The sequence below is a fragment of the Aphelocoma coerulescens genome (genome assembly GCF_041296385.1).
Source record: "Aphelocoma coerulescens isolate FSJ_1873_10779 chromosome Z unlocalized genomic scaffold, UR_Acoe_1.0 ChrZ, whole genome shotgun sequence".
Lineage (NCBI taxonomy): Eukaryota > Metazoa > Chordata > Aves > Passeriformes > Corvidae > Aphelocoma > Aphelocoma coerulescens.
The window spans coordinates 13,600,963-13,612,988 of NW_027184085.1; the positions used below are offsets into that span (position 1 = coordinate 13,600,963).

Below are 12,026 nucleotides of genomic sequence, written 5' to 3' on the forward strand. Positions count from 1 at the left end.
GGCATATTGCTCTTGCCCATTATAGACTAGCTCAGGAATATCTATCCAGTATAGGTGGCCAATAAATGGGAAAGAAAACGTGCACTACAATATATTTGTTTAAGATTAAAAAAATACCTTAATGGCTGCAGGAGAACAGTCTGTAAGCTAAAAGTTTTCTGTGCACTAATGCTTACACTTCTCAGGAGTGGTCTAAAAAATAGACTTGGGGCCTAATAAACACCAGCTAACTTAACTCACTGTTATTAACTACGTCTACCTTTAATATTTATTTCTTAACTCATGTCAGTCTCTCCACAGCAGACCAAGGACATGATGTGAATCACTATGGCTTTATGTGTACAGAGCATAATAGGAAGAAAAACAAAGCTGCCCACTGTGTACAGTGACACTGACAGTAGCAGAATGGAGAAGTATGAACAGGCTTTAGTTAGGAAAAACTGACTGGCAGACTTGTAAACTGTGGGAACATGCTGACCACCAGCTACATAAAAATTATTTAAAACAGAAGGAACTGTCTCATTATTTAGCCCCAGACAATGACTGTAGCTCTCATATACATGTCTTATTTTCCTCCTCCTCATTTAAGCTGGAATTGCCTCTAAGTCCCTTCCTACCAAGGCAAGGGCAGTGTGTTGCAATACAATTTTGAAATCTTTAAAGGGCTAAATACATTTGTATCTGAGTACAGTGAAGCAAATAACACTATGTGTATGGGATTCAATTCCCACTTTCATTAAGGACTTTTGATGCTATTCTAATGATGTAAATTATTAGAAACAGAAAAGTGAAAACATATAATTTTAAGGCTTTCTTATATAGAAAAAACTTGAGAAGGTAATTTAATGAAAACTGTGTAAGCACAGTCTTTGCCATCAGTGCAGAGCTTGCATTCAAGCATATGACAAACACAAAAAGGTAGCTTAAACCCTTATTCAGAATTTATGCAGGTGTTTGAACTACCTACCATAACAAATAGTTTTGTAACCAGATGAAAAGTGTATTTTGAACTTGACAATGCTAAGTAATGCTTCTTGCATACCTTTGTCCACATTATGAAATAAAAAGCTTACTTTGAACTTTTTCCTTAATTCCTGTTCTTTCTTTTCTTTTTCCTTTTGTTCTTTCTTCTCTTGGTCCATTCTTCTCTTATCTTCTTTGTCCCGCTTCTTCTCTTTTCTCCTTGATGGTCTGAAAGTGCATTGCCAGGACAGAATGTGTGAAACAAATCTTCCTTAGAAATACCTTACCCAAGGCTGACAAAAAGCTTCAGGTGATGAAAAAAGACTTCTCCAAGTGAAATTAAAGCTACAGATTCTAAACCATAATGCAGCTGCAACAGATAGAGTAGGCAGCCTTTTATCACATATATAAGTTAAAGTGTTTGTCCTCATGAGGACAGCACACCAGAAAAGGTTATCTGGCTCCACATGTGTGTGTCCAGATACCTCTGGGCTAAATTTGTTGAGCATGCTTGGGAACTGGCAGCAGTCTAGGTGTTGTACTAGATGCAGTGGTTAAATATTTACCCAGGCCACCAGTGGTTGATGCAGGTTCACCAGGCTGAACTGAAGCCTGAGCTGCCACTGGACTGCATTTATAAACCTGATTGCAACCTATTCCAGCAGTGTACACAAATGAGTCAGTCTTCTGTGCTCATTTCTTCACACCAGGGTACACTGCTTGCTGTGCCTCATGTACTGGGAGGTACTGAGGTCTGGGCACTTGGGATGGAACAAGGACTACATCTCCAGCTCTGCCATTTGCTGCCAAATGCTTGGTTGGAAGACCTATGTTTTATGTTTTAGAAAACCTATGGAACTGATTGAGGGTCCCCTTCTTCTTTTTTTTTTTTGTACTTTTGCTAAACGGAAAGACTCAAATTGCTAAAAAAAAGTCTGAATGAGGATTGCTTGTTTGGGTTATAAACCATGTATTAAAATACTTATTTGCAAAGGGAATTCAACAATAAATTTTTGCTGAAAATTGTTCTACATCTGAAATATTCTACATCTATTACTTATTCAGAGGGAATTAAAGTTTTTCTTTGGCTATTGCAATAGAGTTCAACCCATAGATTCAGACATTACCAGGGCAGGAGAGTCATCAAAGCAAAGGTCTAAATGGAAGAAGAATAAGCAGAGCTTGTATTCTGTCTCTGTAGCTATACTAGTTGACTCGGATAATGAAAATTGTCAATCCAGCCTCTCATAGGAGTTCTAAGAACATTTATTTGAAAAGCAAGATAAACAACCACAAAAAAAAGATCTATCTGGCACCATACTACCTTGGAGCTGAGCTTATTTTCCTCCTAGGCTGTAACTCCAACCAGTGGTTCAGACATACTCCTTAGATCAGAAACCAGACTTCTGTTACCTTAACCACAGTTACTACATATTTTAATTGCAGGCATTTTTCCAGGCCAGTGCATGGCAGATCTAACAGGAAAGAACCTGTGAACAACCAGACTTCCTCTAGGTGAAATGAATGAGGACAGTAATCCCTGACAGGGACTGCAGTGGAATGACACTTTAGTGCCAGATGAAATACACCTATTAGAAAAGATAGTAATAAAGTTACAATAGTTTAAAGCATTTAGAATTAGTACCTGATATCACTAATGTCTTCATATGTTTCTCCATCACTTTCTTGTCCCTATAAAAAATAATCCATTTTCAATAGTGTAAGTACAACTGGAAAGACATGAAGAAACTGGGCCTGCTATGTAAACTTCATACAAACTATATAAAAAACATTTATAGCAAAATGCAAATACAAATTACTTTATTCTTCCCCAAACAAGTTACTTCATTATTCAAACCCACTATTCTTTTTTTTTTTCCTGCCTTTTTTTTTTACAATATCACAACTATGAAGCCTTGGATTTTTCAAATCACACTAGCACATTGCTTAATCCAAAGTGGATGTTCTAGTTGTAAAGTCAGTCCTGTAAACTCTTTGTCTGTGCTGATGATTGCACTGCCATAATGAAGGTGTCAGGGTTAGCACTATTTAAACTGGAATACTAAGGATCTAAACGGGACTCAGATTAGGGTCCAAGAAACTGTTTTTGTCCTTATACAACCAGGCACTTAAACATACTGATAAAAATCTGTGATTAACGGAAATATTAACTGATAGATTCTATTGCTAGAACGGAATAGGGCCCTTATTTCTATTATTTCTGGAAAAATCCAGTGAAATGAAATGTCAGTGGTAATAGAAGGTGTAGTTTTGCACTTTCGTTTTTTTAAACAATTTTTGGTGTGTAGCCAGCTTTGATAATTTATTCCAGTTTACTCTTCTTCCTTGACTTTATTTCTACCCTTCACAACAAATAATTGCTTCTACAACTTACTGTCAATACACTGCATTAAATCTGCCATTAATTGTCTGATGCGTTGAAGAGGTTTTACTACATTTGTGAGTTTTTGCTAAAAAAGGATAGGTTTATGTCAGCAGACAGCACTTACCCTCTGTGTATTTCCATGACCTATAGGAAGAAAAAGTAAAACCAGGATATTTATTTTTTTCCTGCACAGAAAAGAATTCATTCTAGCATTAACTATTTAAAACTGTTAATAACATCAGTGATATTAACTAGAAATATGTGCAGGCTCCTGTTTTTTGATGACGGTATGAATGCAAAAATCAGAGTTTTTCTATACTGCTTTTGTAGAGCGCTGTAAACTAAAAATGTCTACAAATAGTATATTTCACCATGTATTTTAAAAGTGGCAAATTTGTTCTAAAAAATATTTAATGACATTGGTGAATTTAACTATTCTATTTTTTTACAAAAATGGCTATTTATATGAAAAAGTAATTGTCAAAAACCTAATAAATCCAAACAGACATCAAAGAACTTTTTTGCAGTAGCCCCACAGCTGCATAAGTAGCTCAAAGGCTCTTTTCCTAAGCCAGCCTCTGCCCCGGGCAGCAGGAGAAGATATTCTGTGACTCTCCTGCTTCCTCCTTAGTCTGCAGGCAGGTAGGTAAGAAAAGCTTGGTTTCAGCTCCACAGCCTGCCCTGCTGTAAGTCATGGATGGCTAGCACACTAAATGATGCACAGTGTGGCTGGCACAGACTGAGTGCCACCAAGAAGGGACCAGAAGGCAGACTGAAATTCTTTGTGCCACAATCTGCTTCTCTGCTGCTCCTGGTACAACTCACTGCCTCTCACTGAGTCAGACCACAAAGCGACAGTAAAAGCACAGTCAACAGATTTTTCTTTTTTTAATCAAGTATGAAACAGTGCCTCCTTCACCAGACCACATAATGTCAACTCTGAAAGAGCAGCATTCCTTTTAGTTCAGGTTTGAAAATCTGGTGATTTATGGTCCCAGCAAATTTCTATCAAAAAAAACCAAAAAACAAAACAAAACAAAACAAACCAAAAAAACAAAACAAAACAAAACAAAACAAAACAAAACAAAACAAAACAAAACAAAACAAACAAAACAAACCAAAAACCAAAAACCAAAAAAAAAAAAACCAGGGCGGGGGGGGAAGAAAGAAATTTAAAGCAGTTTCTGAGAGTCTGTCATATTAATCACAGAACAGTAGATCTATTAGTGTTATGAGACAACCATCTTCACCCATAAAGCTGCAGAACTAGTATAATTAGTTACACAGATCACTCTTGAATACAATATACTTTTGTTTATCTTATAAATAGAATATGCTTACAGATTCTCATAGTAGCCATGAATTAAATGTATTAAATGCATGCATCTTACCCTGTGAAACAAATTCAACGTCATCATAATTTTCTTCATTCTCTGGGCTTCTGTAAGTATGAAAAAGTGGACATGTGAAACCTATGAAGATGGTTTTATGATTACATTTTCATACACCATTTTTCTGGTGCTTTTTATTATCTATTTTATACAAAGCCTGAACAGTCTATTGAGCCCTATATCCTACTTAAGTACACACTAGATTTTCTAAATTGTTCTCTCTGACTGTGACTCAGTGTTTCAGATGGGCCCACCTTGATCCTGAGTAAAAACCATCAAGTGAGTTGAAGGCACTCAGATACCATGAAGATGAACATGGTATGAAAAATATAATAGGCAGACGAGCTGACTGAATGGAAAGATCTGTTGGGCTTTTTAACCTTTTTTGCAGGTGCAGCCTTCTTACACAATGCAAAAGGACAATGCCAGACTTTTGCTCAATGCTAACTATAGCTCTGAGACTTTGACTTGTTGGGGCTTAAAGTGTAAACTATGGACAAGAGAAACAATGGTGTAAGGTTAGGCCAGGTAAAACGTTTCCAGTGCTCTTAGATTTTAAATGTTGTCCAAATGAGAGAATAAAGAAATTGAATTGAGAATATAACTAATAATATCAGCAACTTTTAACTTTATAATGCCTTGTAACAGCTGAAAGAAAACAAGGGCTGACAGTCATCATCAAAGAGGTATAATCAAAGAAAGGACTTGAAATCAGAATGGGATGTTCTAAAATTGGCTTGATGAGGAAAGCATGGAGACAGGTGAAAGCAAAGGTGTCAGCACCCAGACACACATTTTCAGCAGATAAGACTTCACAGGGCACACAGGAATGGGAGAGCAGACAAGGCATCTGGAGGTACATTTCACAGGTCTCTGAAGACAAACTTGGCTCCCATGCCTTGGTAAAGAGGATGATATTCAGGATCGCTGCTGCAGGTGCTGTGGCTGTGAGGCAGGACTAATGCTGTCACACAGCACTGAGTTGGACACATCTCTCTAACTCTCCCTGCCTGCTGTTTGATGCTCTTTGCAGTACCTGCTGGCCAGAGAGCAGCTCATTATTCAGGCTCAGCTTGATTCTGGTCAGTTTTGTTGCTGGATTCAAGTACTTGTAACGGTGTCAGCCGAGGTTCCACTTTTGTAAGCAGCTCTTCAAAGAAGGATAAAGAAAGGAGCCCCATATCAACAGAGGCTTCTCAGGGTTCACACAAGGCCACGACATCGCCTCAGTGCAGTTTCACAACCAGTGCTGAGCTCAGTTCCTCCAGCTTGCAAAGCTGCTTCCTGGGGTATTGACTCATAGACCTGACACTTCTTTCCCTCTTTGCCCAGAAAAATTCAGGGAAAACCTTCAGCTATTGATGAAACTGATTTTCTATCAGTGTTTAAAGTCTTTGGATCGTTCTGGCATAAAAAACCAGTCTGTTCCTTTCTCACTTCCCTCACCAACAAGGCAAAAAAGTGTTGTTACAGATAAGACAACTCAGGGAAACAACTGAATAGATGGAGGGTTCAAACTAATAAAAGCTAATTCTAAACAGGCCAGGTACAGGGCAGGATTAGGCAAGTAGTGTGAGACAGCCCTCTCTCAGAAACCTGGAATTCCTGCAGCCTTCACCTGCTGCTGCAGGAGGAAAGTGATAGGCAGAGAAAGGTGAGAAAATAAAGCCCTTGCGGCTTATGTTCACTCACATTGTTTCAGAGCTGGGCTTGATGTTTCTGGGAGGCAGACTGGGAGCTGCTGGCACCTGCAGAGATGGGTGAGAGGCTGGCGGAGGAGGTGGCAACTGCACAGCAGAGTGTGATGGAGCTATCGGTAGGGCAAGTGCTGCTGAGGAAGGTGTTTTCTGTTTCAAACCTTCATTTTTAGGATCTGAAATAAAGCAGAACAGACTGAATTTATCAAGAAAATAGCTGAGGAAGGAACCTTGCTGTGTTCAATGAAGTTTTGGCTAAAATACCAGTACTGCACACACCCCAGAGAAAGTATATTTTGTTGAACCTGCTCTTAAATATTTTTGTTGCATTATCTTACCAGAGTAGAGGGGAAGAGACTGCATTCAAGAATGTTTTGCCTGTACAAGGCCTTGAAAATGTCTTTGCCAAGACATGAACAAAACACAAAAACATCAAAGATCATCCAATATATAACACCTGTGTTTTAAAACTAAATTATAATTTAATTCCACAATTTGCTTGTAAAGACCAACTGCAGAGTTTCACGTGAGCACTGATGCAGTCTTGCTGAGTTTTTGTTGCTCAGAGAAAGAGTTTTATGGGAGGGGATGAGAGACAAAAACATATTTTGGCATTTATTAAGAGAGGTTCAGGTCTCTGAACGTCTTCAAATACATTTTTAATGTAAGTTGTAAAAGTCTGGACTTAATTTTCTAGCAAGCTCAGACTAGAAAAGTGGCAGTTTGAGAAGCTGCAAAGAAGCTACACCCTCAAGAGACATGTGTAGCCTTAAAAAAATGATAGTGCTGTGCACCAGGCACAGAAGCCACAATTACACAAGTGAGCTGGTGTGCATGTGTGCGGCACTGAATTCATGTGTGCGGCACTCCCTGCACAAGCCACAGGGAAACCATACCAACCATTTCTCTGAGGGTTCATTTTGAGAGAACTTATTCTACACAAGCAAATTAAGTCACTGGATGCCATGATGTTTTTGAACTATCATTTGTTTTGAAGTACCAGTGGACTAAAAGCTACCCAAAAAGAATTCTCCCCAGCTGCATGGACACAAATCCAAGAAAATCCAAGGAAGAGGAGAACAGAAGGAAAAAGCACAGAGTTCTGTTAAAATCAATTAGAGCTGAGAAGAAACCCCTTGTCTTCTGGAAATTTTCTTTAAGTTCACACCTGTGAGAGATTAAAATCTTGTCAAGCAAAGGAGATGTTCACTACACTGAAAAAAAGTGTCTCAAACACAGAACAATGACAAATTGACAATGACAAAAGTTTAATATCAAGACTGAAAGTTGCAAGAAGCTATTGGAAAGGCTTTTTTAGCTTCTTGGGTGTCTGGAATTCTGTCCTTGGGATTGACAGGAAAAGGGGTATTGATAACTTTCAGATGGACCTTTCCATATCTCACATGGAAAGTAAAGTGAAATTATCAAGTTGACAGTTTTTCTACTTACTACCAAACAACTCAAAAATGTGTGGATATATTTTTCTTCATGGATGCTTGGACCACCTTGTCAACATACATATGAACAACAGCGCATTTTAAACCTGTTAAGTTCCTCCATTACTTAAACAACAAAGTACCCATAGACAACACCGATGATTACACATGTGACTTCTTCTGTGGCTTTTGTTAAGAAACATGCATCCTGCAAAAGAAGATCTTTACAATTTAAGATATGCCAAGATTAAATTTGTGCCACTTACCTTTTTATCATTTTATTCAAAAATATAGCCCAAAAATCAAGGGAAATAATCCTTCCTCTTAGTACTGAGGAGGCTACAGCAGGGTTAATGTGTGCCAGCTGGAGAGTACCCAAAGGACAATAGCAAGAATGAGCTCTAGAAAACATGAACTCCTGCATATATTGAACAAATGGTGGTTGTTTAGGGAAACATGGTAAGATTGGGGGAGAACAAAATAAACGACCAAAGTCTCTGGTAGTGAAGAAAGGGATAATTTATATTTTTCCCCTTCTTTTCCACTGTGAAGAGGCAATAAGTAATGTGTTTAAAGGCCAGCAACATTGTTGGGAGGCACTTTCAAATAGTGAAAGTGAAATTTCCACGCCTGAGGTCCATGTTGAAGAAGTAGGATAAATTTATGGGATGAATGAATTCTAGTACAGTTGTTCTTACCCTATACATAGGGATGGATATCAACATAGTGACAAACAACTTCTTTACATCCCTTCCAATTCAATGCTGACATCCTTTGATTGCTGTGCTGTGCGTTACATCACATTTGAAATATTTGCTGCTACATTGAGCTCAACAGCTAGAGATATACTACAGCAACATTTTGGCTAAAATGTGTCTTTCAGTTGTTTGAGGGGTGTCGACAAGAGAAAGAATACTACAGTGTTATTGTAATGGTACTTGTTTCTTTAAGTTTGCTCACTATTAAAATCTGCATCTTACTGTTTTCTAAGTTCCTCAGGCTTCAGGTTCTATTACTTTTACTTTTACCTTTGCACACAGGATCAAAAGCCTTTTTTTTTACCACTGTTTTATACCTATAATGTATTGACACCGCAGAAATTAATACATCACTCAGATTTCTTTTCAGTGACTTTAAAGACTCACCATTTAAAATCTCAAATTAAGGTTGTCTTTTTTTTTTTTTTTTTTTTTTTTTTTTTTGTTTTGTTTTGTTTTTTTTTTTTTTTGTTTTCTATGTATCAATTAATTTGTAGCTATTTCTGTTATCTCTCCAACCTTTCCCTTTCCAATACTTTAAAAAATCTGGCACTGGAATTCTACACAGCATGCACTTGTCTGCCACATGTAGAGATGAAAATTGCAAGTCATTATTCATCTGGCCATAACTCTACTATTGCATCCAGGGGGTTTCAGTATTTTCTCCAATTGTCATCCCTCCTCCTGTTTTGGAAGTGCAGGCTCCTGACTAATGCCCATGACCAAAAAGTTTTTATTCAAAAACTTTGTAACTCTATGAAAATTCCTTAAGGGTAAAACTCCAAGAATTAAGAGTTACAAGCTGATAACCCTTATGCATTATACTCGTCTCTCATCATAGTCCTTACCCAATTGCAATGTTGCTTATAACTAGATTTTTTTCCCCAAAGCATTACACTACCTTGTTTTGCAGTATGGTTTACATTTCTTCAATATACATGTACAATTGCATTTGAATAAAAGCAAACTTTGCTTAAATGAGCCAAGGTTACACATGACTGTGCTCTTGTACCTCTGTATCTGTGGACTATATGTTAGCTTTTAATTCTTCACAGTCTTTATTCATCCACAAACTTTACCAGTTATAATTTCTCATTTTTTAAAACCCCCTGATAAATACCACTGACAACATGTATCTACAGCTGAATTCTAGATTCTAATCAAAGAAAACAACCAAAAAGGAGTCTGTTTTTTTGTTTGGTTGGTTTTGTTTAGTTGTTTTGTTTTGTTTTCATGAAAGCCATGTTAATTGGCACTAATGATACTCTCAAATTTATTTTTGTGTTTTAATAGGGAAACCTGTATCAGTTTTTCTGTGGTTATATCTACGTTGCCCTAATACAATATGGTATATGCATATGAACAACATGCATATGAACGTTATGTCATCATATTTTATTACTTCTTGAGATAAGTTTGTAGGGCTAAGGTAAAAATTCTTCCCAAGTCTCTGTGCATAATACTTCTTTCATCAAGAGCCAAATCTAAGCTATAGGAAACTGAGCCAGGAAAGGACACCAAATGCATTTTAGATTAAGTGCTTATTTTTAAGTATAAAGGTTAAACAACCTGTCCTTTTTAATTTTGTAATTTGCTATAATCTAACAGTAACTAAATGATCATTGTATTAGTGGAAGTACTGCTTTTTTATTTTTGAACTATCAGAACTGACTCCTCTCAGCCTTTAGAGTTGTAATTAGCTTAATTAGCTACACTTATGACCAAGACTGATGTAGGAGTAAAATACACTAATTCTAATACTGAAAATAGTGCAATGAATTGGGTAGGGAAGTGACATGCTGAAAACCTGGTTGGAAAAAAAGGTGTTATAATCAGGCCTGCTGAGCCAAAGCTATCATAACATTTCAATAGTGTGTTTTTTGCTATTTTAATGCAGCACTTTATTTTGACTCCAGTTCCTTTCTTTCTTTTTTTTTTTAATCTGGGTCACGGTACTATAAAAACATGGAAAATCTCTGTGGAGGTAGTGGAACAGCAGTCAGCTGCAGACACTCAGATCAAGAAATCAAGCTGAAACTACATCCTGGCTTCACATGCACCTGCAGCACTCTCATCACAGTAAACAGTGTTAAGGGTGGTCACTGTGTGGCAAGTTTGATAGCTAACACCTCAGTTTCCAAATAGCCTCTTCCTTCTTCCTAGGATTCTCAGTTTTATCATATGTTGTGCTGCACTGAATAAACAGAGGCAGAAGCTGAAGCTCTTCAAAAAGAAACAAAAGAACAGATGGAAAGGGACTGCAGCTCTATAGAGAAACTTGCCATAAAAACTGTCCCCAGAATGTCTCAAATATCCCATTACACTGCTGCTTGTGGCATTAAACGTCTTTAATCATGCCCAGATCTTCAGCACTTACAGTACAACTGTGCACAGAACTCTGCAAAAATGTTTCTTGTGTTCTTGGAGAACCTTCTCAAACAACTTCCATATGCGCAGTGGCCAAAAGGTCACTTACATTCTTGGGAATGTCTGTTTATCGGGAAGTGAAGGACACTAAGGCTGTCTTGATGAAATACTTGTGACTTTGACCCTTGGCATTCTTGGCTTGTGAAAGGGAAACACTGATACATCTTTGGTAGCCAGTATGACATCTAGAGAAAGATCTCATCTTTCCTTCATGTCCAGATATTCTGTGTTCAACAGCAGAAGAAATCAACCTGCATATAAGAGTACTCTATAATTTCTATGCCACTCCCATGTGAACTCAAAGAGAAATTAGAAGTCCAGCTATTTTGGAACCTGTGAATTCTATGTGGGCAAAAGCATTCAGGGCAGAATGAGAAAAAGCCATTCTCACCCTACTAAAGTGCTGTCCTGAGATGCTAATACCTTAAGTACGTTGCAAAATGAAGGGAAGTTCTAGCACTGCTCAGAGTCCATAGTGGAGTACACCTGGAACAAGCACTAGTTTGTGGGATGGTAATCTTATGGGAACCGGTCCTTTGGTCACAGATGGTTCTCCGTTTTTCAAAATTGTAAAATGAATTGGACTCATGTGCAAGGGTGATTTTGGCTCCAGTACTAATAAAGCTTAAATGACATGTCTCTATCACCTCCCTAAATACCAGGATATCTCAGTGTTTGGGTGAGAGATTGGCACACAGAAGAAGGTGAATATCCAATCATCAACCTGAACAGAACAGAAGCTGTCAAAGGGAAGTCCCCCATATTTTTTAGCACACACACCCACAAGTTCTACATCCATTGGCTGAAGATACAAACCTGGCTGTTCAATCCAATCAGTATTGCAATAGAATGTGTTTATTTGGCACAAAGATTTTAACTGGCAGCAATGACACATAATAATTTTGATAATCTCCCTTGAAGCAGGAAAATATCCCCTTCTAGCAGAGGGTGGTCTGGCTTCAGTTATT

At 37.7% G+C, this 12,026-nt stretch overlaps 1 protein-coding gene across 5 annotated transcripts in view; it reads right to left on the bottom strand.

The window, feature by feature from the left end:
- FYB1 (FYN binding protein 1) overlaps positions 1 to 12,026 on the bottom strand; it is a 59,148-nt gene that overhangs the window by 18,556 nt on the left and 28,566 nt on the right. For all 5 annotated transcript variants that reach the window (XM_069001623.1, XM_069001622.1, XM_069001619.1 and 2 more), the window contains exons 3-7: positions 6,433 to 6,613; positions 4,741 to 4,790; positions 3,474 to 3,493; positions 2,609 to 2,655; positions 1,074 to 1,191 (exon numbers count right to left, since the gene is read on the bottom strand). In XM_069001623.1, coding sequence (XP_068857724.1) covers positions 1,074 to 1,191; positions 2,609 to 2,655; positions 3,474 to 3,493; positions 4,741 to 4,790; positions 6,433 to 6,613 — 416 coding nt within the window. The remainder of the gene's footprint in view (positions 1 to 1,073; positions 1,192 to 2,608; positions 2,656 to 3,473; positions 3,494 to 4,740; positions 4,791 to 6,432; positions 6,614 to 12,026) is intronic.